The sequence below is a fragment of the Camelina sativa genome, chromosome 20, assembly GCF_030686135.1.
Source record: "Camelina sativa cultivar CO46 ecotype springtype chromosome 20, ASM3068613v1".
In the NCBI taxonomy this organism is placed as follows: Eukaryota; Viridiplantae; Streptophyta; class Magnoliopsida; order Brassicales; family Brassicaceae; genus Camelina; species Camelina sativa.
The window spans coordinates 18,039,277-18,064,622 of record NC_141899.1 but is presented as its reverse complement, the minus strand read 5'-3'; the positions used below and the strand labels follow the sequence as shown (position 1 = coordinate 18,064,622).

The 25,346-nt window shown below is 41.6% G+C and overlaps 5 protein-coding genes and 1 pseudogene across 7 annotated transcripts; 2 read left to right on the top strand and 4 right to left on the bottom strand.

Moving 5' to 3' along the window:
- Positions 1 to 65: 65 nt before the first annotated feature.
- Positions 66 to 8,222, bottom strand: LOC104772606 (rhomboid-like protein 11, chloroplastic; annotated as a pseudogene). Its single transcript, XR_015592378.1, has 7 exons — positions 8,001 to 8,222; positions 7,734 to 7,873; positions 7,559 to 7,644; positions 7,387 to 7,429; positions 722 to 888; positions 560 to 622; positions 66 to 393 (listed from the first exon to the last, which is right to left on the bottom strand). The product of XR_015592378.1 is annotated as a rhomboid-like protein 11, chloroplastic (transcript).
- A 62-nt stretch (positions 8,223 to 8,284) lies between these two features.
- On the top strand, positions 8,285 to 10,673 carry LOC104774271 (uncharacterized). The gene is made up of 6 exons (XM_087504257.1): positions 8,285 to 8,782; positions 8,874 to 9,701; positions 9,790 to 9,938; positions 10,035 to 10,128; positions 10,220 to 10,291; positions 10,399 to 10,673. Exons 1-6 carry the CDS (start codon positions 8,414 to 8,416, stop codon positions 10,441 to 10,443), a joined length of 1,557 nt encoding a protein of 518 aa, XP_087360383.1. The 5' UTR covers positions 8,285 to 8,413; the 3' UTR covers positions 10,444 to 10,673.
- A 53-nt stretch (positions 10,674 to 10,726) lies between these two features.
- Positions 10,727 to 14,568, bottom strand: LOC104771049 (G-type lectin S-receptor-like serine/threonine-protein kinase SRK). Its single transcript, XM_087503850.1, has 7 exons — positions 13,551 to 14,568; positions 13,300 to 13,410; positions 12,763 to 12,942; positions 12,487 to 12,663; positions 11,596 to 11,836; positions 11,303 to 11,456; positions 10,727 to 11,146 (listed from the first exon to the last, which is right to left on the bottom strand). Exons 1-7 carry the CDS (start codon positions 14,542 to 14,544, stop codon positions 10,853 to 10,855), a joined length of 2,151 nt encoding a protein of 716 aa, XP_087359976.1. The 5' UTR covers positions 14,545 to 14,568; the 3' UTR covers positions 10,727 to 10,852.
- Positions 14,569 to 14,979: 411 nt separating this feature from the next.
- Positions 14,980 to 17,300, bottom strand: LOC147919119 (uncharacterized). The gene is made up of 6 exons (XM_087504258.1): positions 16,844 to 17,300; positions 15,925 to 16,752; positions 15,688 to 15,836; positions 15,498 to 15,591; positions 15,335 to 15,406; positions 14,980 to 15,227 (listed from the first exon to the last, which is right to left on the bottom strand). The coding sequence occupies exons 1-6, from the start codon at positions 17,210 to 17,212 to the stop codon at positions 15,183 to 15,185; spliced, it is 1,557 nt and encodes a 518-aa protein (XP_087360384.1). The 5' UTR covers positions 17,213 to 17,300; the 3' UTR covers positions 14,980 to 15,182.
- A 102-nt stretch (positions 17,301 to 17,402) lies between these two features.
- LOC104774351 (rhomboid-like protein 11, chloroplastic) lies at positions 17,403 to 20,942 on the top strand. Of its 2 annotated transcripts, XM_087504260.1 has the most exons (7): positions 17,403 to 17,625; positions 19,604 to 19,728; positions 19,832 to 19,917; positions 20,006 to 20,046; positions 20,134 to 20,300; positions 20,382 to 20,444; positions 20,559 to 20,942. In XM_087504260.1, the coding sequence occupies exons 1-7, from the start codon at positions 17,442 to 17,444 to the stop codon at positions 20,754 to 20,756; spliced, it is 864 nt and encodes a 287-aa protein (XP_087360386.1). In that variant the 5' UTR covers positions 17,403 to 17,441; the 3' UTR covers positions 20,757 to 20,942. The 2 variants fall into 2 exon arrangements, with proteins under 2 accessions (XP_087360386.1, XP_087360385.1); XM_087504259.1 differs by lacking the exon at positions 17,403 to 17,625 and having other exon boundaries at positions 19,179 to 19,728.
- Positions 20,832 to 23,268, bottom strand: LOC147919118 (pentatricopeptide repeat-containing protein At5g25630). The gene is made up of 3 exons (XM_087504256.1): positions 22,971 to 23,268; positions 21,903 to 22,775; positions 20,832 to 21,827 (listed from the first exon to the last, which is right to left on the bottom strand). The coding sequence occupies exons 1-3, from the start codon at positions 23,034 to 23,036 to the stop codon at positions 21,054 to 21,056; spliced, it is 1,713 nt and encodes a 570-aa protein (XP_087360382.1). The 5' UTR covers positions 23,037 to 23,268; the 3' UTR covers positions 20,832 to 21,053.
- Positions 23,269 to 25,346: the final 2,078 nt, after the last annotated feature.

Sequence of the window (25,346 nt, the reverse complement as noted above, 5' to 3'; positions counted from 1 at the left end):
CCAGTACCGTTCAAGGACAACGTGCAGTATCCGAGAGTGTGAACAGAGTTTCAATGGAAGATACGTTCATATGAATCATACCTACGGGCCATTATATTCATCTACTAAAACTTTTTTTTTTTTGCCTGATAATAGGGACAAAGATCCCGGTTTAGTGCCCATTCTTTAGTTTTACAAGGATATATTTTGTCAATCTATCAATCTCCTCATTTTAGGGGGGATTTTTTTAACTTGATGATCCACAGGTTCCGAAGGAAATTTGCTGAGAAGCCAAACTAAGACAACGCCAACGAGAGCACCAGAGAGATGAGCAATGTGATTAACAGTCTGTAAAGAATAGCCACCATATATAGTTCCTGATAATCCAGCCGAAGCCTGAGCTGCTTCCATTACCTATGAGAGAATCAATGAACTAAAACAAATTTAGTTACCGTGCCCTGAATTGTAAGAACTTCTAATCACATCACGACTTGTTGTTACAGTATCAAACATATACAATGTTGTATAAATAAATAAACACAAAAGAAAATAGGACTACATTTTAAGCAGGAATCTTTACCCTCTCAATAACGAACTGACCCAATATAAGAACATCGAGGATTTTCCTCCAATCCCAAGACATCTACAAAATAAGTTTAGCAAAACATATATATAACTGAGAGTAGGTTGATGATTCACAGGGAGATAGAAGTAGAGAAGGAAAAATAATAATATAGAGTACCTTGACAAAGACACTGATAGCAAATAACCCAAAAACAGCTCCCGAGGCACCAACAGAAACAGCATTTCTCGGTAAAACTAACCAGGAAACAAGGTTAGCTCCAACACCAGTGAACAAGTAGGACAGCCACAAACCAAAGTTTCCTTCTTCTTCTTAAACAAGCTTTCCTGTTAAACCCACAGAAGGAGTTTTCCCAATGTCCCATTAGAGCTCTAAATCTATTAGCTAGAGAGTCCAACTAGGTGAAAAATCTTGAACTTTGTTGATGTCCAAATCGGTCACAACTAGAATGTCTAGTTCCGTAAAATGGAAATCGAAATTCTCTTTATAAATCGGTGCCGGGGCACAAAAGGACGGGCTACAATTTGGTCTAGACAAGTTAAAATAACGGACAAAAGACAATAGACGAGCTGTGAGCTCGTCGATTCTAACTTGGACGAGATGTCGGTCGTTACTTCTATCTGTATTCTCTCTTTGCAGAAATCTTGCATCCCTGTTCACGGACGCCGTACTCTCGCTTTTATAGGGATTTGTGTCGGTTCGTCCATCGAAAGGGCCAAAATGCCCCTCCCAGCTAAAGGGCATTTCTTGGGCTTCAATGTATTTGCGCCGGGCCATGTTGTGGGAGTGAGAATCCACCCCTAATTGTATTCCCTCCCTCAACACCAGTTTTGTAGCCTTTAGACGGAGAACTTTGTCCGAAGGACTCGTCTTCCCCTTGGTGGCTCGGCGTGGGAACTCAGCTCGTCCGAAGGGTTTCAGATTCTGAATTTCGATCGTTGGGGTGGTAATTCTGGACAAGATTTGAGGAAGTGAAGGGTCACGCGTGAGATTCCTCGGTTTTCGACGCTAGAGGTCGAATCATCGTGTGCGGTTCCTGACGCGCATGAAATCCGGAAGTTGTACCGTCACCAAACACGTGCTGTAATGATTACGCTTCAAGAATCCTCATTCCCTTCCTATAAATACTTCCCTTCTTCCTCATTTTCTCCATCTTGTCTACGAGTCATCCTCTGTTCTCGAGTCATCAGGTATATTTCCTTCTCTTCTTTCTTAAAATCGTTTGTCTTCTTTTCTTGTTTGTCTTTGATGACTTCCCCTGGATCCGCTTCATCTGACTCCTCTGCAGCAAGTCATCTCCGACAAGACTCTGATGATGTCAACAGGCTGAGTCGTGGTGGGCCAAGGTCATCGACGAGTCCCCATTCCGATGCGTCTTCTGACTCAGCTTTATTCGCTGAACTTCAACGCCGGGCTTTCTCCCACGTCGCGACTACGAGTTCGTCTCATCTTCCTTGTGCGATCCCCTATTTTATTGATGAGGATCTAGACGATTCTTGTATTCCCGAGGATCGTGTCATTGTCCGTGGGTCGTTGCCGGTTATTCCTCGTGTTTCTGGGGCTAGGAGGCACATCCTCTCATACGTTTCTCAAACCACTATTAAGCTTGAATCGGCCGAGAGAGCAGTTAGACTCGGCGGGTTGTACCCTCTTCCTCCTATTATTATTCTAGACGAAAGTCAGCGTCCTTGGGATGTTCCAGACGGTTACATCTGTATCTTGGAGAAGCTTTTCACCGAGTGTGCAATCACATTTCCCCTTCCTGCTTTCCTGATGTCATACTTGGTGAATCGTAAGATGGCGATATCCCATTTTGCAATGGCGACTTTCCGGAATGCGGTCGGTATCTCTATCTTGGCCGAGGCAGTGGGAATCAGTCTTTCAGTTGAACATTTTGAGGAACTCACCCGGTTTATTCCCACAAACCGAAAAAAATCGCCGGGCGTTTAATACGTTGGTTCGAGGAGGCCAATACTTGTTAAGGGGACGAAGGGGAAGACTTACAACTGGGCCGGATGGTATTTCTTCATGAAAGTAGTTTCGGGGGTCGTTGAAGATCCTTCAATTCCCTTATACTCTGGGTGGAATCTTTCACCCGGTAGCCGACCTGCTCTGTAGCATTTTTACTTCGGTTTCTGGTATCGTGATTAACCTTATTTTTGTCTTGCAGTTTCCGTGCCAAGGTGTCTGCTTCTGTACCCTGCTGCTTTCCGTGCCGAGGTAGACAAGATTAAGTCTGCTAGTCCTTACGTTTGGCCGGAAACTAGTCGAGCGACGGGGAAGACATCAGTGAGGAATACTTCGTCGTTGAAAGCCAAAACTTCGAAACCGACAAGTAAGTATCTGAGCGAGTTACGGGTGGCCGAGCTCATCTTTTTTTTTTTTTTTTTAAATTGTCTCGTCGATTAGCAGGAATGGGGCGTTTAAACTTGGAAGTTCCTGATGTTTCCGGCGATCCACCGGAACGCCGTCCACTCTACTTTCTAACCCTCCTCGTCCGTGCGATCATTCTGAGAATACGTTGCCCGAACCTTTAGCGGGAAAGAAGACTGCTTCGTCGCAGGACGCCCGTCTTGCCGAGGCACGTGCGGGGAAGAAGGCCGTAGTTCCTCCCCCACCTCCTAAGCGTCAGGTCGGCCCGGCTGAAACACTTTCCTTAGGGAAAAGAAATGAAACTTCTTATCGTCCAAACGCTGTTGAACGGGCTGGAGCGAGTACTCCTCAGAAGAGGAAGGGCGGTGCGGGCTCGTTTGCTCCTGATTCGGCTAAGAGGCAGAAAAAGGGGGATTACGAGTGGGATTTCGGCTACTCCACTACAACTCGTGCTTTCCCAAATGACTCTTTCTCATGTGCTAAGCTATTCCGCAAAATCCATTTTGGTACAGGGATCCTTGTACCGGTCGACCGGATGAGGGAGAAGGACTCGGTCATTGATGTTGCGAAGACGTCTTTCGAGGTTTGCTTACCAATCCCTTGGATATTTTTACAGTTAGGCCATCCTTTTAAATATTTTGACCGAGTTTTCCGCTTTGCAGCTTATTGCGACGATCAATCGGGCCGTTTCCCGTTATTAGCGCAACATCCGCGAGTTAAAAGCTGCTGCCGCCGAGCGTCCCGACCCTTCTACTAAGAGAGTGAAGCAGCTTGAAAGTCAGTTGGAGGAGGCCCTTTGTTCAAATCGGAAGTTGAGTGATCAGGTTGCGAAACTTGAACATAGTCGCGGCAGACTGGTAGCCGAGAGGGATGAGCTTCGTGTCAAGCTAGGGACTGCTAAGTCGTCGCGTGACAAGCTAAAGGTGGCGCTGGAGTCTGAAACGAAGAGGTTGCGGGTGCGTCGAGAAGACTATGGTCTTTACATCAAACTTTGCGCCTATCGCCATCTTGCCGGTCGTGCTCAGAGGCTCTTATCGAAGCACAAGAGTTATGCTGATGCGTTTGAAGCTTCGCGTCCAAAGTTCTTGGAGTATAAGCAGGCCGTCGGGAATAAGCATATGCTGGAGGCAGTCGTCGCAGATGGTCAAGTCTCTCTTTTGGTTGACAAAGTCATTGAGAGGATTGACAATGTGGCTGCTCAGTTAAAAGAGGAAGTCGAACAGATCTTCATTCCTGTTATCATCGAAGACAACTTCGACATGTCCTTGTGTTTTGCTACTTCCCTTCCAGAGGTGGAATGGGTCAGGTCGCCGGGCTACGAGGAAGTTCATCATGAGTTCGACCAGTGACGAAGAGGAGAGAACGACCGAGGCGCAAGAGAGTACCTTAGCGATGGAAACCCCCAGGGATGGGCGAGTGGAGGTACAAAGTGACAAAGCCGTCGCCCGGGTGGAAGGACAAGAAGAACAGGTCGTCGTCCAAGCAGAAGGGGAAGGTGGACAGGTCGTCACTCTGGTAGAGGAGCAAAGTGAACAGGTTGCCACCCAGGAATGCGAGGAGGATTCTCCTGTCGCCAGTTTAGTTTGATAAGGTCTTCGCCGTATTGGGGTCAGCTCCTACCATTATCTTTTTATCGTAAACTTCGGATTGCCGTGTTCAAGGGTTGGCTCCCTTCGTTGTGTGTTTTTTTTAAGTTGCCATTTTCGGAGATTGGGTCCCTTGGAACTCATGGTAGCTGTGTTTCAGGGGTCGGCTCCCTTTGATCTTGATTGGTTTTATTGCATGAGCCTCTTTTTTATCCAATAGCGTTTATGACTCGTGTTGACCATTTAACAGTTGCGATTTCTGAGGCTCTCTTGACTGGTCGTTTGTCCTCGGGAAATTGCGCCCTTCATTCTATAAGTAGCCCTCCAAACTCTGCATATTTCATTCTGTTTCTTTTCTTTGCTTCCGAGAGATAGCTCGTTGGTAGGGTAGGTGAGGTTGCTCTGATGCCTGTGACAACGAGGTCGGTGTGGTTGAGGAGAGCGCGAGAGTGACTCGCTGTAAGATCCGACGATGTGATTCGTTCGGAGAACGAGTACTACCACACTCGGATTCAGAGGCTGGGGAATTATATCGCAGCTACGCGTCATATGTTCGAGCGTCATTTCCAGTTTTGCCGTGTGGATGGAACTGTGGAATATATTGAGCTTTTGATCGATGACGGATTCTTCATTTTGAAATGGAGATGGGACCGATTGCTTGAGGAACGCGCTCGCTGTGAAACGTTATTGGCTGAAGCGAAAGTTCCCGATCTTGAAGAGGGCGATCTTGAGCCCATTGGTAGGAGGCCTTTCAAAGATCACACGGAGCTCGATGTTTGCCGAACTCGGGTCGACGTATTGCGTCGGTATATCAAGCAGCTGGAGAGCACTGATCATTACTCATGCTTGGTGATTTGTCAAGTTTTATCTTTTCTCTTGTCCCCCCCCCCCTTCTTTTTTTTTTTGGGTATGTGCCGTGTCAGGGTCGGCTCCCGTGTCGAACTATTGTCGGGCTAGGGGTCGGCACCCTTCGCTAACTTTAACACGGCTTTTCTATTATACTTTCATTGTTTTAACTATTCAGGTACAACGCGCGATGGTTGGTTTATCCTTATTACGAGTAGCGACTCGGTTAATTTTTCTTTTAAATCAGGTGTGACCTGTGACGATCGGCTTACTCCCGTTTTGCGAGTTGCGACTTGGCGTATTTTTCTTTTAATTCAGGTGTGACTCGTGATGATCGGCTTACCCCTATTTTGCGAGTTGCGACTCGGCTTAGATAACACGTCGGAACGTCGAGTCGTTATCGAGCAAGGATAACGGCTTATAAATGTTTCGTAAAGTCTTGCAAACTTGAGATAACTAAAAGGAAATTATATTACAGACAGTTGTATCCCGTTAAACGGGAGTGCCTATGTACCCTCCAATCAGGAGGGATCAAGCCACTTGTAGTTCACATTACATGATTGTTCGAAATTGTAGAAAGCGAGCTAAGCGTAGCCGAGTTCATTTTTATTTAGTAGTAGTAACGCTTTAGATGCATGGAGTTCCAAGATCTGGGTACTGGCTCGCCGCTCATTAGTAAAAGCTCGTACACGCCGGGGTGGACGACCTTGGACACCTGATATGGACCTTCCCAGTTAGCCCCCATCTTTCCGGCGTTTGCCTCGGCGGTGTTTTCGAAGACCTTCCGTAGGATGAGGTCCCCTTTGTCAAAGTGTCGATTGTGGACCTACTTGTTGTAGTACTTGGCCGCGGCGAGCTTGTAATTCTGAATTCGCAGAAGTGCCTTATCGCGTTCCTCTTCCAACTCGTCGAGTCTGTCCATAAGCATCTGACTGTTGAGTGCGGTGTCCTAGACGAGTATTGTTCGTCGAAGACTTGTACTGCCGACCTCGGCAGGCGCCATTGCTTCCATCCCATAGGCCAGGGAGAACGGAGTTTGGTTCATACCTTGTCGCGGGGTCGTACGGTAGGACCAAAGTATCCCGTTGAGCTCGTCGGCCCAAGCACCCTTCTTGGCGTCTAACCTTTTCTTTAGGCCGTCGAGTATAGTTTTATTCGTTACTTCAGCCTGCCTGTTTCTTTGGCTTTGATGTTGGCGTAGGACTCGGCTTCGACCCACTTGGTGAAATAGTCGGTGAGGACGAGGATGTAGCGTTTTTGTCTGGAAGCGGGTAACGGGCCGATAATGTCCATCGCCCAGCGCATGAAAGGATATGGAGCTATGCCAGCCCGCAGCAGCTCGGTCGGCTGATGGATGATGGGGGTGTGTCGTTGGCACTTCTCGCATTTGGCGACAAACTTCTCACAATCGGACATCATCGTTGGCCAGTAGTGACCATGCTTCTTACTTCGTAGTGATAAGGCTCGGCCATTTTTGTGAGTTTCCATCATGACCCGTTCTGTGTCGTCACCGTGTAAACATAACAGCAGGGCGTCTGATGCCGTCCATCAGAGTAAGTGTTCCTTCATCAAGGTATAGTGGGCGCCTTCGTTTTCAATCATCGTTTGGCCCATTTGTTTGCTGGTACGTCGCCGTCTGCGAGATATGCGCGAATCTTGACTCGCCAATCTGTCTTGTCATCATCCGAAGGAGGCTCGAACTATCGTTGCGAAGTCGCGGTATACAATTTGGTCTAGACGAGTTAAAATAACGGACGAAAGACAATAGACGAGCTGTGAGCTCGTCGATTCTAACTTAGACGAGATGTTGGTCGTTACTTCTATATGTATTCTCCCTTTGCAGCAATCTTGCATCCCTGTTCACGGACGACGTACTCTCGCCTTTATAGGGATTTGTGTCGGTTCGTCCACCGAAGGGACCGAAATGCTCCTCCCAGCTAAAGGGCATTTCTTGGGCTTCAATGTACTTGGGCCGGGCCATGTTGTGGGAGTGAGAACCCACCCCCAACAAACTCTCACCAAAGATGTACAAGAAAAAAAAAGATTGTTGGAGAGATGCTTCCTAGAAATTATATATACAGAAAAAAAAAAAAAACACTTAAGAATCATTAGGAAACAACATCAAGGAGAGGCAAAAAACTAAAAGAAAGCGACAGAGGCAGGCAGCTCTCTCTCTCTCTCTCTCACTCACCAGTTAGCATGATAGAAAGTTGCAGTCACAAACTGGTACCATGCCAGAAAATTGTGATACAAATATAAAGATTTGATCCTGCGAACCTATTTTTTTAAATAAAGAAGACAATGTCAACCCTAAGTTCAAAAATACTAAAATACAAAAAGAGCCACAGCAGCAAGTTCAAAAATACCTGAAAGAAGTGATCAGCCATATATATGCCAAGATTGATAAGTATGATCCAAAATATGCCATTTGCTCCTTGCTTTTGTGGTTTTTGTTTGTCTTCTTTTGCCTTACTAAATTCATCATCATATTGTGGCCGCGTAATGTCTGAAAAAAAAAAAAAAAAAAAACAAGAATTACATTTATACAATGTATATGATGGATTCCATTGAACATTGAGAGATACCGAATACGAAAACTTGGAATGTATCATGTAAAAACGATTTATAGGCACCTGACTGGCTGAATCTGCAAGAAGTTATCCGAGATTTGGAGACTGTGATAGGAAGAAACACGGTGGATTTTGTTAAGATGGTAAGCGACGAAGCTGCACGGCGGCGGCGATGTATAGGTGGGAATCTGAAACGAAGAGAAGACTGTGGAAGAGAGATACGGTGAAGGTGAAGAAGGTGAGACATTTTTTATTTGAGAGATCTCTCTCACACAAAAAAATCAATTTAGAATTTATTTGTTCTAAACTCTTGGTATACACAAAAACCAAACCGGAAGAACCCGGTTATCGTCAGAAAAAAAAACCCGGTTATCTATAATAATGTAGTGTAAACCCTACGAGGGGGAGGCAGTAAAGTGTTTCCTCCTCCTAGTCTCTTCGGCTTCATCCTGAATTAATCGGCGAGCGAGAAAGACATGGCGGCGAACTACGAGTACGAGGAAGCGGGGGCGGGGGCGGGGGAGGAGGGGGAGAGCGGCGGGTACGACCCGAATTACGTGGCGGATTCGGTGAAATCGTTCGTGGTACACATGTACAGACACATAAGGGAGAAGAACGTGTACGAGATCCACCAGATGTGTGAGACATCGTTCCAGAGCTTATCGGAACGACTGTTCAAGGAGACGCCATGGCCAAGTGTGGAAGCGATTGCTCCTTACGTAGACAACGACCACGTGTTCTGCCTTCTGTACCGTGAGATGTGGTTTCGGCATTTGTATGCGAGGTTATCTCCAACGTTGAAGCAGAGGATCGATTCGTATGACAACTATTGCAGCCTCTTCCAGGTTTGATTTTGAATCTTGATTTTGTTTTTTTTTTTTTTGGAATCTAGAATCTCTCTTGTTTAGATGATTAAGAAGATAGAATGGTTGTTAGGTGGTGTTGCACGGCGTAGTTAATATGCAGTTACCCAACCAGTGGCTGTGGGATATGGTGGATGAGTTTGTCTACCAGTTCCAAAGTTTCTGTCAATTCAGAGCAAAGCTCAAAAACAAAACAGAGCAGGAGGTTGCATTGCTCAGGCAGCACGATAAGGCATGGAATGTGTATGGCGTTCTCAACTTCTTGCAAGCCCTTGTGGAAAAGTCCTCTATCGTCCAAATCCTTGAGCAAGAAGAAGACAAGGAACATTTCACTTCCACTGATGGCTACGACTACTCTGGTGGCAGTAACGTCTTGAAGGTCCTTGGTTACTTCAGCATGGTCGGCCTCTTGCGTGTTCACTGCCTCCTCGGTGACTACCACACTGGTCTCAAATGGTTGCAGCCCATTGACATCTCCCAGCCAGGTGTTTACACCAGTGTCATTGGATGCCATATCGCTACTATTTATCACTATGGCTTTGCCAACCTCATGTTGCGACGCTATGTTGATGCTGTTCGTGAATTCAACAAGATTCTCCTCTACATTTTCAAGACTAAGCAGTACCATCAAAAGTCACCGCAGTACGAGCAAATCCTCAAGAAGAATGAGCAGATGTATGCCTTACTTGCTGTTTGCCTCTCTCTCTGCCCTCAAACTAAACTCGTTGACGACTCTGTCAACTCTCAGCTCCGCGAGAAGTATGGTGAAAAGATGATGCGTATGCAGAGGTATGACGATGAGGCTTTCGGTATCTATGATGAGCTCTTCTCTTATGCATGCCCCAAGTTCATCACCCCTTCCGCACCAAGTTTCGACGAGCCTCTTGTCAACTACAATCAGGTACCACAGTTTTTATATCATATTTACAAGTTAGGAAGGACTTGTGTGTGTTTGTTTACCTTAACACCAAACTTGGGAATTATCTCAGGATGCATACAGGCTTCAGTTGAAGATGTTCCTTTATGAGGTAAAGCAGCAGCAGCTGTTGTCGGGAGTGCGGACATTCCTGAAAGTCTACTCCTCCATTTCTCTTGCTAAGCTCGCTAAATACATGGAAGTTGATGAGTCCACGCTAAGGTGAGGAGCCATGGGCTGATGGCTTTTACCAAAAAAGTCAGTCTCTCTGCAATCTAATTTTTTTTTTATTAATCTTTTTGGGGTTTTGCTTGCAAGGACCATATTGTTAACATACAAGCACAAGACCCATTCAGTTGACTCCAATGGTGGGATCATCTCCAATGCAGACATTGATTTCTACATGAACAATGTATCTTCTTTCTTCTTTCTGTATCTCTCTTTGACATGGATACTAGGGTTGCTTGTACAAGTATTAACTTTTAAATCTGGTGAGACTGCAGGACATGATCTACGTTGTGGAACCAAAACCCGCAAAACGTTATGGGGATTTCTTCTTGCGGCAGATTGCCAAGGTATGTAAAACTGAAACTAAGACACTTTGAGAAGAGTCCTGTGCGCATGCATATGATAAGAGTCCTGACTGTGATGTTTGATATTTTGATTCTTTTCCACTGCGTAGCTTGAAGGCGTGATAAACGATATGGACCGCGTCAAACTGGATTGAGGAATTTTTCTGTGTTATGCCTATCCTCTTTGCCCAATTGATATGTGTTTTTCTTTTTTTACTGGAGACAAAAACACTTTGAGAAGCTGTCTTCATGTAGTCAAAATGGTGTAGATCGACTCTTTCTGGTGGAAACTGGAATCATCTATGAATTCGTGCCATTTTACCATTAAGTTTATATACAATCTCTGAGTTTCAATCAGATTATATACAATCTCTGAGTTTCATGATTTCGTATGCCATTTAAATTTTCAGTGATACGAGCTTTCTTGTTCTTCTGCTATCATCAAATTAAAGTTTATCACATTTTTATTTCAACACTTACTAAAATGAGGTATTCTTAAAACTTAAAATAGTCGAACGAAACTTATCCTCGGACTTGTAGTAGTAATTCATTCGCCTGCGCTTATTAGCGGGGTGGGATGTTGGTAACTGTGTACTGATTAACCGATGAAGGTTCACCAGTGCTAGACGGACCGTTTCCAATGAAAAAACCGGGTGGTTTAGGCTTGGGAATTGGACATGTTTCGTTCCCCAACATCATCACCACGGATGACATCTTTGGTCTGTCCTCAGCAAGCTTTTGGACGCAGAGGAGACCAATCTCAATGCACCTTAGGATTTGTCCAGACTGTGATGCATCATGTAGCATGATCTCATCGACAATCTTTTCCCAACTCCCGTTCATCCAGTTTATCCATACCTATTAAGAGAAAAAAAAAACAACCAACGCAGCAACGTTTGTTAATTTACCAATCAACCTTTATTTTACATATAATAATAAAAAAAAATTAAAAATTAAAAATTAAAAATTAAAAATTAAAAAAAACCAGAACAAAACTTCTACAAGCTTGCTTACATAGCTGAGGAGATTAACACAGTTTGGGTCCGACAGGGAGAACGTCCTGTTCTTCTTGCCAGTTACAATCTCAAGCACAATAACTCCGAAGCTGTAAACATCCGATTTCGTCGAGTATATACCCTCTCCCGCGTATTCTGGAGACATGTAACCACTGTATATGTATGTATAATAAAAGTCAATGCTAAGGAGTTAACTAATTCTCAGATATATATATATATATATAGATGTATATAAGGTTCAAAGCATTTAAAAAAAAAAAAAATCAGAGATATGATATGATGATGTCTTACTAGCTTCCAGCCGCCGCAGTGGTAAAAGCTTCATTCTCGTTCTTTCTGCAGATTCTTGCCAGGCCGAAATCTGAAATTTTTGGGACCATATCTATATCAAGCAAGATATTTCCCGGTTTCAAGTCCCTATGTACAATTTTAACCCGTGATTCCTCTTGCATATATTCAAGCCCTCGCGCAATGCCATCAATTATCTCAAATCTTGTCTGCCAATTAAGTCTAGAGGTTTGGGTTCTTCCACCTACACAACACAAAGATTGGAGTAAAGTATCAAAATTATCATCCCAAAATCCATCAGTCTCATTATCTATTATTACATATGAACTATGCATGCTCTCATTAACAAGTCATGCTACGTACGAGTTAATAAGTTAGTAATAGTATATTACTAAACACTAACCAAAGAGATGGCCTTCAAGGCTTCCGTTTTCCAAGTACTCTGATACACTTTGGTATCATATTGGGCCTTAACCAAGCCAATAAAGCCTCAAAGGTAGAACCCACCACAAAAGCTAGCTTATGAGTGGGGGACCAGTGGTGCTTTATATGGTATTGTGTTATTTTCTATCCCACCGATGTGGGACATTTATCAATACCGCCCCGTTTAAACAAGCGACATCCACGTCGCTGGTGGCTGGTACGCGGGCGGCTGTTACTTTTGGGCCTCTTCCATTCACTCCTCTCCCGTTTCTCTCCTCTCCAGCCAGACGTCGCATGTCCAAGGATCAGAATGCTCTGATACCATTTGATACACTTTGGTATCATATTGGGCCTTAACCAAGCCAATAAAACCCCAAAGGTAGAACCCACCACAAAAGCTAGCTTATGAGTGGGGGGACCAGTGGTACTTTATATGGTATTGTGTTATTTTCTATCCCACCGATGTGGGACATTTATCATACTCGTAAATCAAGACCTTTTCTTCATTGTAAGTGCTCCAACCACGGAGGCAAACAAGGTTAACGTGTTGAAGGCGTGCAATCACGCTAACCTCGTTCTTAAATTCAGAGAGGCCTTGTGTTGAGGACTCGTCAAGCTTTTTAACTGCTCCGTTGTAAAGCTCTGTCCCTGCAACCAAAAGTGCATAAAATGAAAAATTGAGCATGCATAAAAAGTCCAAATTATTCTCTAGTCTATAACTCCTCCTACTAACCTTATAGACTTTACCAAAGCCACCATGTCCAATTTCATTGGAATCAGAGAAATTGTCTGTGGCCCTCAATATGATCCCAAAATCCATCTGTTGGTTCTCTATTGTGTCTGCTCCATACATGTCTGTATCAGTTGGCATGAGTACAACCTCAACTTGATAAATGCAAAACATAATAAGATTATCATCAATCATCACTGGAATTGGAACAAGCATATTAAAAACCAAAAAAACAAATTAAATAGAAGAAGGATGAAGAAAACATGTTATTATTACCAACAGCAGTTGCTAGATTTTGTTTCCTTTTCCAGTAACAAAAACCAGCCAGAGAGAATAAGATAATAATCACGGTGGGGATGCCAACTCCTAAACCTATGATTTTTCCTTTTTTTTTTCCTCTTCTTCTCCCCTAAAAGATTCGTAAAATGATATTTTTTAACTAAAGATAAGAGTTGTGAAAACAATATATATATATATATATATATATATATATATATATATATATATATATTTGTATAAAGTCAAGGATGATTAATATATTCATCAGAACTAACCGTTGATTTTGACATAGAGATTTAGACTTTCATTAGCGTTACGCCGCAGAGTGGACAGTTCCCCTCTCCAAGTGACACAATTTGAGATGCCACGTTGTAGGGTATTTGTTACTGCAAATGCAGTGCAATTGCAGTTTGCAACACAAATATTCTGGCATTCTTGAATTTGGTTGGTTTCCACAGGGATCGTCGACGCAGTATCTCTGTTTGGAAAACTCATCTCCGTTAGTGTATGATAAACTTATCTGCACCGCATTTCAGAGGCTTCTTCCTTATGCACCCTTTTGCCACGTAGGTAGGGTCCCTCGGCTCAAACCCTTCGATACATGTACAATCTTGTTCGCTCGTGTTCGTATTACAGTAACCATTAGACCCACATGGATTGTAGACATCGCATCTAGCATTCGGTAAATTCCACAACCAGTCCCACTTTGTTGTGGTCTGATTCCATGTAAATTGGATTAACAAACCTGAGTGGGCCATCACTAGTCTCGATAAATAGGAGTTGTTTGTTGCTATGAACGAACAAGTGGCATCCACTCTTGTCCATGTTAAATTAAACAAGGGAGGTAGTTTTTTAAACTTTTTTGTATCATCTTCCCATGGACCGCTATCGAAGACTCGCGCACCTTTAGAGTAGCCGAAAAGCTCAGGGGAACCTTGGGTTTGGAGTCTGAATGTGTAGTCTCCGCTTGACGGATCATCTAGGCTTTTCCAGGCTGTTAGAAATCTCTTGGTTTTCCTGTTTTTGGGATCCAACCCGAGTTGCATCTGAGGGATTAGAGTATCTGTTGGGAAATCGAAACTCTGCCACAAGAACTCATCTTCATCAAGATCGTAGGATCTCAGCACAAATTTTCCGTTATCAAGAAGCTCTGCCGCCACAAGAGATCTCTGGATTCTTAATTCCGTTGACCAGACGAGTCTATTAACTTGATCCCGGATCACAAGGTTAGTAGCAGAGATTCCAAAGGTTCCATTGTAATCCAAGAGAGGGTTGTCTCTATTGGCAACCCAAACGTAGGTTCGCACAGAGACCTTCTTGTACCAAATCCCGATATACCAACGATTACCACTACTGAAAAAACCAAGCTCGAAGACATCCCCGGGAGACGCAAGCGTACGGTTGCTTGATGGCCGCAAGGATTCGGAAGGGACCAAAGTATTACTGGCATGACTTGAGGAAGAAGCAATCTGAAAAAGAAGGTAAAGGACCAAACCAGTCAGAGTATGACGTATAGACATCTTCTTCCCAAGATGAAACAACAGATTCGCAAGCAGCTATGTGCTGCAATTCTCCAATAATTCGGAGATCCCGATGAACTAGTTTGTACACTTCAAAAGTCAATTTTGTAATTATTGTAACTAGTATTTTTGATATTTTCAAGAAAGACTATCTCATTTGGTGTTTCCTTCCCTTTCTATTCTTTACCTGTTTTATAAAGAGACACGTGAAAGAACGTGACTTTTTTTTATAAGGGGAACGATTCGATGAGACTAGAGCATATAATGTAAAGATGGCAAATGACGATTTCTCTATACTGTTAATGAGACTGAGACATACACATTATAAACTTTTCTTTGATGAGAGCAAGAAAGCTCGTACATATTAAAAAGCAAAAACTTGTATTAGTGAAGATTTAGACTCATCTTTGGCATAGCACAACTCAGGACAAATCATTCCAAAAGGAACTCATCGATTGTATATAATCTTAAGTGACAATATTTCATAACAATAATGATTCCAGTTTCCACCAGAAAGAGTCGATCTACACCATTTTGACTACATGAAGACAGCTTCTCAAAGTGTTTTTGTCTCCAGTAAAAAAAGAAAAACACATATCAATTGGGCAAAGAGGATAGGCATAACACAGAAAAATTCCTCAATCCAGTTTGACGCGGTCCATATCGTTTATCACGCCTTCAAGCTACGCAGTGGAAAAGAATCAAAATATCAAACATCACAGTCAGGACTCTTATCATATGCATGCGCACAGGACTCTTCTCAAAGTGTCTTAGTTTCAGTTTTACATACCTTGGCAATCTGCCGCAAGAAGAAATCCCCATAACGTTTTGCGGGTTTTGGTTCCACAACGTAGATCATGTCCTGCAGTCTCACCAGATTTAAAAGTTAATACTTGTACAAGCAACCCTAGTATCCATGTCAAAGAGAGATACAGAAAGAAGAAAGAAGATACATTGTTCATGTAGAAATCAATGTCTGCATTGGAGATGATCCCACCATTGGAGTCAACTGAATGGGTCTTGTGCTTGTATGTTAACAATATGGTCCTTGCAAGCAAAACCCCAAAAAGATTAATAAAAAAAAAATTAGATTGCAGAGAGACTGACTTTTTTGGTAAAAGCCATCAGCCCATGGCTCCTCACCTTAGCGTGGACTCATCAACTTCCATGTATTTAGCGAGCTTAGCAAGAGAAATGGAGGAGTAGACTTTCAGGAATGTCCGCACTCCCGACAACAGCTGCTGCTGCTTTACCTCATAAAGGAACATCTTCAACTGAAGCCTGTATGCATCCTGAGATAATTCCCAAGTTTGGTGTTAAGGTAAACAAACACACACAAGTCCTTCCTAACTTGTAAATATGATATAAAAACTGTGGTACCTGATTGTAGTTGACAAGAGGCTCGTCGAAACTTGGTGCGGAAGGGGTGATGAACTTGGGGCATGCATAAGAGAAGAGCTCATCATAGATACCGAAAGCCTCATCGTCATACCTCTGCATACGCATCATCTTTTCACCATACTTCTCGCGGAGCTGAGAGTTGACAGAGTCGTCAACGAGTTTAGTTTGAGGGCAGAGAGAGAGGCAAACAGCAAGTAAGGCATACATCTGCTCATTCTTCTTGAGGATTTGCTCGTACTGCGGTGACTTTTGATGGTACTGCTTAGTCTTGAAAATGTAGAGGAGAATCTTGTTGAATTCACGAACAGCATCAACATAGCGTCGCAACATGAGGTTGGCAAAGCCATAGTGATAAATAGTAGCGATATGGCATCCAATGACACTGGTGTAAACACCTGGCTGGGAGATGTCAATGGGCTGCAACCATTTGAGACCAGTGTGGTAGTCACCGAGGAGGCAGTGAACACGCAAGAGGCCGACCATGCTGAAGTAACCAAGGACCTTCAAGACGTTACTGCCACCAGAGTAGTCGTAGCCATCAGTGGAAGTGAAATGTTCCTTGTCTTCTTCTTGCTCAAGGATTTGGACGATAGAGGACTTTTCCACAAGGGCTTGCAAGAAGTTGAGAACGCCATACACATTCCATGCCTTATCGTGCTGCCTGAGCAATGCAACCTCCTGCTCTGTTTTGTTTTTGAGCTTTGCTCTGAATTGACAGAAACTTTGGAACTGGTAGACAAACTCATCCACCATATCCCACAGCCACTGGTTGGGTAACTGCATATTAACTACGCCGTGCAACACCACCTAACAACCATTCTATCTTCTTAATCATCTAAACAAGAGAGATTCTAGATTCCAAAAAAAAAAAAAACAAAATCAAGATTCAAAATCAAACCTGGAAGAGGCTGCAATAGTTGTCATACGAATCGATCCTCTGCTTCAACGTTGGAGATAACCTCGCATACAAATGCCGAAACCACATCTCACGGTACAGAAGGCAGAACACGTGGTCGTTGTCTACGTAAGGAGCAATCGCTTCCACACTTGGCCATGGCGTCTCCTTGAACAGTCGTTCCGATAAGCTCTGGAACGATGTCTCACACATCTGGTGGATCTCGTACACGTTCTTCTCCCTTATGTGTCTGTACATGTGTACCACGAACGATTTCACCGAATCCGCCACGTAATTCGGGTCGTACCCGCCGCTCTCCCCCTCCTCCCCCGCCCCCGCCCCCGCTTCCTCGTACTCGTAGTTCGCCGCCATGTCTTTCTCGCTCGCCGATTAATTCAGGATGAAGCCGAAGAGACTAGGAGGAGGAAACACTTTACTGCCTCCCCCTCGTAGGGTTTACACTACATTATTATAGATAACCGGGTTTTTTTTTCTGACGATAACCGGGTTCTTCCGGTTTGGTTTTTGTGTATACCAAGAGTTTAGAACAAATAAATTCTAAATTGATTTTTTTGTGTGAGAGAGATCTCTCAAATAAAAAATGTCTCACCTTCTTCACCTTCACCGTATCTCTCTTCCACAGTCTTCTCTTCGTTTCAGATTCCCACCTATACATCGCCGCCGCCGTGCAGCTTCGTCGCTTACCATCTTAACAAAATCCACCGTGTTTCTTCCTATCACAGTCTCCAAATCTCGGATAACTTCTTGCAGATTCAGCCAGTCAGGTGCCTATAAATCGTTTTTACATGATACATTCCAAGTTTTCGTATTCGGTATCTCTCAATGTTCAATGGAATCCATCATATACATTGTATAAATGTAATTCTTGTTTTTTTTTTTTTTTTTTTTCAGACATTACGCGGCCACAATATGATGATGAATTTAGTAAGGCAAAAGAAGACAAACAAAAACCACAAAAGCAAGGAGCAAATGGCATATTTTGGATCATACTTATCAATCTTGGCATATATATGGCTGATCACTTCTTTCAGGTATTTTTGAACTTGCTGCTGTGGCTCTTTTTGTATTTTAGTATTTTTGAACTTAGGGTTGACATTGTCTTCTTTATTTAAAAAAATAGGTTCGCAGGATCAAATCTTTATATTTGTATCACAATTTTCTGGCATGGTACCAGTTTGTGACTGCAACTTTCTATCATGCTAACTGGTGAGTGAGAGAGAGAGAGAGAGAGCTGCCTGCCTCTGTCGCTTTCTTTTAGTTTTTTGCCTCTCCTTGATGTTGTTTCCTAATGATTCTTAAGTGTTTTTTTTTTTTTTCTGTATATATAATTTCTAGGAAGCATCTCTCCAACAATCTTTTTTTTTCTTGTACATCTTTGGTGAGAGTTTGTTGGGGGTGGGTTCTCACTCCCACAACATGGCCCGGCCCAAGTACATTGAAGCCCAAGAAATGCCCTTTAGCTGGGAGGAGCATTTCGGTCCCTTCGGTGGACGAACCGACACAAATCCCTATAAAGGCGAGAGTACGTCGTCCGTGAACAGGGATGCAAGATTGCTGCAAAGGGAGAATACATATAGAAGTAACGACCAACATCTCGTCTAAGTTAGAATCGACGAGCTCACAGCTCGTCTATTGTCTTTCGTCCGTTATTTTAGTTCATTGATTCTCTCATAGGTAATGGAAGCAGCTCAGGCTTCGGCTGGATTATCAGGAACTATATATGGTGGCTATTCTTTACAGACTGTTAATCACATTGCTCATCTCTCTGGTGCTCTCGTTGGCGTTGTCTTAGTTTGGCTTCTCAGCAAATTTCCTTCGGAACCTGTAGATCATCAAGTTAAAAAATCCCCCCTAAAATGAGGAGACAACTTTTCTTGTACTTAAGGAAACATATACTATCTCGCCAGTGAATGCATGGCAGATGAAACGATCGATAGATTGACAAAATATATCCTTGTAAAACTGAAGAATGGGCACTAAACCGGGTTCTCTGTCCCTATTATCAGACATAAAAAAAAAAAAGAAAAAAAGTTTTAGTAGATGAATATCATGGCCCGTAGGTATGATTCATATGAACCTATCTTCCATTGAAACTCTATTCAATACGCCACCAGTCTATCAACATCACACTCTCGGATACTGCACGTTGTCCTTGAACGGTACTGGTAGTTACCAGGTGTTATGTTCCAAATGCACCTTATTAACTGTGTACTTGCTTTGACTAGTGAAATGTCATCCTAAATAATATGGGCTGACAAGCCGATGCATTAAAGCCTTTCCTGAAACTATATATATGTATGTGGGTGTAGTTGTTGTTGAACTTACTTTTGATTTATATAATCTTTAGATCTTACCTTTTTATTTATATAGATGATCTTAGATCTAACTTTTACTTTATATTAAACTGGTCTCAAACTTAGAACAAATAGGAATTTTAAATTTCAAATCTTTAAAAAGACAAATTATTGTAATTTTTTGAAGAACAAAGTAGTCCGAGTGGTGAATCAAAGATTTGAGTGTCTCAAATGTCTCAGCTTCACGGTCACTATCTCTCCCTCCCACACTCTTCTCTTCGTTCAAGATTCCCTTCTTCACCCTCCTTACATCTCTACCGTGCAGCTTTTTCGTCAACCAACCAGCCTCCCCTCTCTCTCTCTCTCAACTCAACTAAACCCACCGTCTCTTGTCCTCTCACCGTCGTCAGATCTCGTTTCAGCGAACCCGGTGAGGATTCTTTTTCAGATATTACGCCACAATATGAATTGAGTAAGACACAAGACAAACAGAAACCACGAAAGCTAGCGAATGGCATATTCTTGATCATACTTACCAATCTTGCCATATTTATCGCTGAACACTTCTATCAGGTATTTGAACTTTTTGTGGCTTGTATTAAATCAGGTTGCTGCTATGTTTCAAGATGTGTCATTCGTTTTTTTTTTTTTTTTGTATGTTCTTTATTCAAAATAGGTTCGCTGGATCAAATCTTTGTATTTGTATAGTGATTTTCCGGTATGGTATCAGTTTGTGACCGCAGCGTTCTGTCATGCTAACTGGTGAGAGAGCTCTCTTCGCTTTCTTTTTTGCTTCATCTACTTATTTCTCTCCTCCTTGATGTTGACATTTTTGTATATATAATTCTAGGAACCATCTCTCCAGCAATCTTTTTTTCTTGTACATCTTTGGTGAGAGTTCAGGATTTTACTCGTAAGATAAGTTTATCGAATGCAGAGATAATGGGTAATGAGACTCGTTCTGTGGCTACATAACAGGAAAGATTGTTGAAGAAGAAATAGGATCCTTTGGTTTGTGGATGTCCTACTTGTATACTGGTCTTGGAGCTAATTTGGTTTCGTGGTTAGTTTTACCGTCAAAGTCAGCTTCTGCTGGAGCCTCGGGAGCTGTTTGTGGGTTATTTCTGATCAGTGTCTTCCTCAAGGTACTAATAGTTATCTTCTATACTTGTTACAAAATGCTTGTAAATCATATCAGAAGGACATCTTTAAACCTGATTTTGTAGATGTCTCGGGATTGGAGGAAATTCCTTGAAGTTCTTATATTGGGTCAGTTCGTTTTGAAGAAGGTAAGAACCTCGCTCAACATTTACACACATCATCATTGTGGTTATAGTCCCATTGATTTAGTGGGAGTTGTGTGTTTCTTTAGTCCCATTTCATCAGTTCATTGATTCTTACAGGTATATGAAGCAGCTCAGGGTTCAGCTGGACTATTAGAAACTATATTTGGTGGCTTTACATCAGTGATAGTTGTTCGGACTCTCAAACCCATTGCACAGTTCTCGGGTGCTCTTGTTGGTGTTCTCTTACTTTGGCTTCTCAGCAAATTTCCCTCAGAACCTGTGGTTCAACAAGTTAAAAAAATCCTACAAAAGTGAGGTAATAATAGAATGCAAAGCTGATAAAACTATTTCTTTTGCAGCAGAGTTGTGTAATTGCTTTGTCTATCTTACTGCTCATTAAGAGGTTTTTATTTATTTCTCCAAATCTATGAGTCTGAAAGTTATTGAAAACAGCAGAACTGTACAATACATTTTCTTTTATACAAGATCATTCAGCTGCAATGTACATAGAGTGAGAGTTCTCAAAGTATTTGACTCTGAAGTTTCAACAGAAGAATAATTGGAAAACCAAATTCTCTGGATTCAGTTCAGCCAAAGCCGGTTTGGTTTGTTTCAGTTCAAGAACACTGTACAAGAATGTACAAATTGTCCACTGATCCCAAACTGCGCTTGGGACTGCTTCTGGCATATGATTGGCACTCGAGCTCCAAGTTTGCAAGCAGAGAGATTCATAGCTTTTGCAGTTGGAAGCTCTCGTTTTCCTAGTGGGATCTGCAAGAGATTAAAACTACCAGATGACTGTTTCTGGTACAGCTTCTCCAACTTTGCGATCTCTATGTCCTTACATTTCAATGCATTGATCGCTTTGTTTGACTCATCAGTGAGTCCCGCGACAAGCCAAGCTTCTGCTAAGAGCAAGAAGGTTGAATTCTCAGGCTTCACACCAAACCCTCTCATCATCTGCAAAACCTCTTCTGCTTTCCATGGTTGCTTCACCTCTAGGTAACCCCACATTAATGTCTCAAATGTCTTAATATTCGGCGAAACCCCAAACTTGCACATCTTGTTGAAAACCCTCATTGCATCATCCATACTTCCGCTGCTGCACCACCCGCTGATCACCGTGGTGAAGATCACAACGTTGGGCCTGGATTCAACTATCAAAGTCTCAAGAAGTTCCTCAGCTTTCTTGTGCTCTTTTGCTCTAACGTACCCTTTGGCTAAAATGCTGTAAGCGTGAGCGTCTGGTTTGACTCCTGCTTTAACCATTTCTTCAAACACTTGTGCAGCTTTCTCCATGTATCCAGCTGAGCTCCAAGCGTTCATCACGGTACTGTACGTGATTACATCTGCCTTCACCTTACACTCCTTCATCAAGGTAAGAACCTGCACTTTTCATTCTTTTTATTACCAATCAAGCTCCTCATCAATGGACATTAGATAAAAGTGTTAAGTTTTTACCTCATCGATGCCATCACGGTCCATGACCTCAACAAAGCCTTTGATCAAGGAATTGAATACCACAAGGTTCGCTTCAACTCTCATTTCCTTCATTCTCCTCACAAACCTCAAACCATCTCTCACTCTCCCTTCTCTGCAGTACCCTCCCACCACAATCCCACATGTTCTTCCGTTCGGTTTAGCTTTCTCTTTCATAACCATCTTCTCGACCACCTCACTCTCAGCTCTCACAGTCTCTCCTTTCTGCACATAACAAGTTGCAATCGTGTTATAAGTCACCGTGTCCGGCCTAACTCCACACTCTTCCATCTTACGCACCACCTCCCACGCTTCCTCCACCTTCTTCTTCTTGCACCACGCTTGCACCAGCACATTGAACGTCCTTATATTCGGTCTAACATCAACATTCTTCTCCTCCAACATACGATCAAGCAACTCAGATGATCTCTCAGGCTTGCCTGCGATCCCATACCCTTTGATCAAAGTGTTGTAAGTGCTCGTGGTCGGATTAAGACCAAGCTCTTTCATTTTCAACAGAGCCTGCACCGCGTCTTCCATGTTACCGGACTCAGAAAAAGCATTAATAACAGCATTGAAGAAGATAGAGTCAGGCTTCGTCCCGCTCTGTTCCACCTCCGAGACTATAGAGCTTATGGAACCATACTGCTTCTGAACCGTCATCGCAGCTAGAAGAGTTGTGTAACTGATCAAAGACGGTCTGTGTCCAGTCTCTGCCAATGTTTTGAAAACGGTTTGAGCCTCGTGAGGCCGTCCACGTTCGATCAAAACGTTCATAAGCTTCGTTCTTGACCTCACTGTCCTGCAACTACTTCCTTCACCACATGACTTGCAGAAACGATACTGTCCTCTAGTCTACAAAAAAAAAAAAAAAAAAAAAAAACAAAGCCTTTTGCTCACCAGAAGACTCGAGGGGACATACAATGATACAATATCTCTAAATTACTCAAGATTCGAAAAATCAAGACTTCATTAAACTCAAAATCAAGAAAAGTGTGCAGTGTGTCAAAATTGGTTCAATTTCAAGACAGCGATTCTTGATACTGTTACCTTAATCGGTGTGGATCTTTCTGGTTCAGACATAGAAGGTGGTTTCTTCTCCTCGATGTCTCCCATGATTTGTCGGGAAAAGAATCTGTGTCTTTGCAACGAATACAAAGTTTAATTTTTACAGATTCAGACTAAATAAAACGCCACCTGTCTTTACATTTCATAAGAGATGATAGGGTCCATAGGAAAATAAAAACGAAAATTTTTCGATAAGGAGGACAAATAATTTGAGAAACGACAAATTTTTTATGGAAAAAATTTTGTTTTCTGTCCACAAATATTTCTTTTTATCTTTAATATTTAATAATTTTACCCAGGATAACCTCCTTATTATAGGAAATAACTATGATAACCCATTTAATTTTTTATTTTCTTGATAACTCACATTTTATGTCCAGACTTTTTTTATTCCAAATCTACCCTTATTAAAATTTTGGGTTTTTTTAAAAAAAAATTGGTATTAACTTCTCTTTAAATCATTTAAAAAAAATTACATTCAAGTTAATTTAAAATTAATTCCAAAAATATAATCTAACTATTATTATGTTATTGATTTTTAATAGTATACAAACTTGTTCTACTCTTCTCTTCCATAACTTTACAAGAAGAAAGCTTTCTTTTTATTTCTCCATCTAAAATCCTTGTTCTTTATTTAGTTATTTTTGTTTCTTTATCTTTTTCCAGTTCTTAAAGCGAAAAATTTTATGCATTGTTCGCATTTCTCTTCCAACTTGGTTCCAACCGAATCTAACAGATCAAAAGGCTAATCAGCGTAAGAATTTTTTGGTGAAAGATTGTTCGATAAAGTCGGTGATCGTTGAAAACGACTGGCAAAACAACTCGTCAAAATTATTTTAGAAGTTTGCCAAATCTGCTGAATTTAATTTATAAGTCTGTCAAATATAACTTACAAGTCTGTAAAAAACGAATTGATAGGTCTACCAAAATTGAGCAGACTTTATGAAAATATATTGGAAGTCTATTAACTGTATGTCTGCAAGATTAATTTTAGAAGTATGTTAAAACTATGCAGACTTTCTGCAAGTCTCCCAAATGTTCTTAGACTGAATATAAGTCTGCTGGAAAAACAAAAAAAAATTGCAGACTTTATGCATGTCTATCACTTTCAGCAGACTAAATGTAAGTCTGGTGATTTAATTTAAGAAGTCTACCGAAAATACACAGATGTTTCTGTTACAAATACGCAGACTTTATGCATGGGTATCATTTTCAGCAGACTAAATGTAAGTCTAATACTTAAATTTAAGAAGTCCGCCAAAAATATGCAGATTTTTTGTTAGTCTGCCAAATAATCTTAGACTAAATAAAAGTCTGCTGGAAGAACCTAAGAAATCTGTTAAAATTACGTAGACTTTATGCATGTCTATCAATTTCAGCAGACTAAATGTAAGTTTGATGATTTTTATTTTAGAAGTCTGTCGAACATTTACAGATTTTTGGTTAGTCTGCAAAATATGCATAGACTAAATATAAGTCTGCTGGAAAAACTTAATAAATCTGTTTAAAATACGCAGACACGATGAATGTCTATCACTTTCAGCAGACTAATTATAAGTCTGATGATTTCATTTTAGAAGTCTGCCGAACATACGCAAATATTTGGTTAATCTGCAAAATATTTGTAGACTAAATATAAGTCTGCTGGAAAAACTTAAGATATCTGTTTAAAATACGCAGACACAATGAGTTTTTATCACTTTCAGCAGACTAAATATAAGTTTGATGATTTCATTTTCGACATTGGAATATGTGGCCGGCAGTGAAAGATGGTTGTTGTTGAGCTTTCTCTCTTCCTCTTATCTCAATAACTAGCCAAGGCTAAATTAGGGTTTTTGCCTCACCAAAAAGCCTAAATCTAGAAGCATGGATAAAAGTACTCTATTTCAAAGATTTTGGCTAAAAAATCCCCAAATCAACAATAACCCCCCATATACAAAAGGAAAAAAAAATAACTACGGTTATAAAAAACAAAAATTATTATTTTCTTCAGCAACTTCTCTTTCCCACTATCTCTCTAATCTTCCACTTCCATCTCTTTTTCAAAAACTGAACAAAATATTTTCTACAAAAAAAAAGTTCATATTCAAACCCCAATTCACGTTTCACTTTCATCAATATTTTAACACCAAAAATAAACAATTTTACTGGTTTTGTAGATCTCTATCTCTTATTATTGTTTCTTAGTTTTTTATTGTTTATTGAAATCTTTCATCAAACAAGATCATTTTTCCAGGTAATATTTTTAATTTTACCCACATCATTTTTGTTTCTCTTTGTTTGTTTTAGGACCGTGTTACTCAAATCTCATGCCAAGGTATTAATCTCATCAAACAATTTAGGGTCTTTTAAAAAAAA

Bases quoted from the DNA above. Each gene is read 5' to 3' on its own strand.
- LOC147919119 (XM_087504258.1), bottom strand. From the start codon at position 17,212: ATGGCGGCGAACTACGAGTACGAGGAAGCGGGGGCGGGGGCGGGGGAG. The intron at 16,753-16,843 runs GTTTGATTTTGA...AATGGTTGTTAG, and splicing joins ACTATTGCAGCCTCTTCCAG to GTGGTGTTGCACGGCGTAGT. The intron at 15,592-15,687 runs GTGAGGAGCCAT...TTTGCTTGCAAG, and splicing joins GTTGATGAGTCCACGCTAAG to GACCATATTGTTAACATACA.
- LOC104774351 (XM_087504259.1), top strand. From the start codon at position 19,387: ATGTCTCAGCTTCACGGTCACTATCTCTCCCTCCCACACTCTTCTCTT. The intron at 19,918-20,005 runs GTGAGAGAGCTC...ATATAATTCTAG, and splicing joins GCGTTCTGTCATGCTAACTG to GAACCATCTCTCCAGCAATC. The intron at 20,301-20,381 runs GTACTAATAGTT...CTGATTTTGTAG, and splicing joins TGATCAGTGTCTTCCTCAAG to ATGTCTCGGGATTGGAGGAA.
- LOC104771049 (XM_087503850.1), bottom strand. From the start codon at position 14,544: ATGTCTATACGTCATACTCTGACTGGTTTGGTCCTTTACCTTCTTTTT. The intron at 13,411-13,550 runs GTGCAGATAAGT...CTGCATTTGCAG, and splicing joins GAAGAAGCCTCTGAAATGCG to TAACAAATACCCTACAACGT. The intron at 12,664-12,762 runs GTAAAGTCTATA...TTTTGGTTGCAG, and splicing joins AATTGGACATGGTGGCTTTG to GGACAGAGCTTTACAACGGA.
- LOC147919118 (XM_087504256.1), bottom strand. From the start codon at position 23,036: ATGGGAGACATCGAGGAGAAGAAACCACCTTCTATGTCTGAACCAGAA. The intron at 22,776-22,970 runs GTAACAGTATCA...TTTTTTTTGTAG, and splicing joins AAAGATCCACACCGATTAAG to ACTAGAGGACAGTATCGTTT. The intron at 21,828-21,902 runs GTAAAAACTTAA...TGAAAAGTGCAG, and splicing joins ACCGTGATGGCATCGATGAG to GTTCTTACCTTGATGAAGGA.
- LOC104774271 (XM_087504257.1), top strand. From the start codon at position 8,414: ATGGCGGCGAACTACGAGTACGAGGAAGCGGGGGCGGGGGCGGGGGAG. The intron at 9,702-9,789 runs GTACCACAGTTT...GAATTATCTCAG, and splicing joins CTCTTGTCAACTACAATCAG to GATGCATACAGGCTTCAGTT. The intron at 10,129-10,219 runs GTATCTTCTTTC...GTGAGACTGCAG, and splicing joins TTGATTTCTACATGAACAAT to GACATGATCTACGTTGTGGA.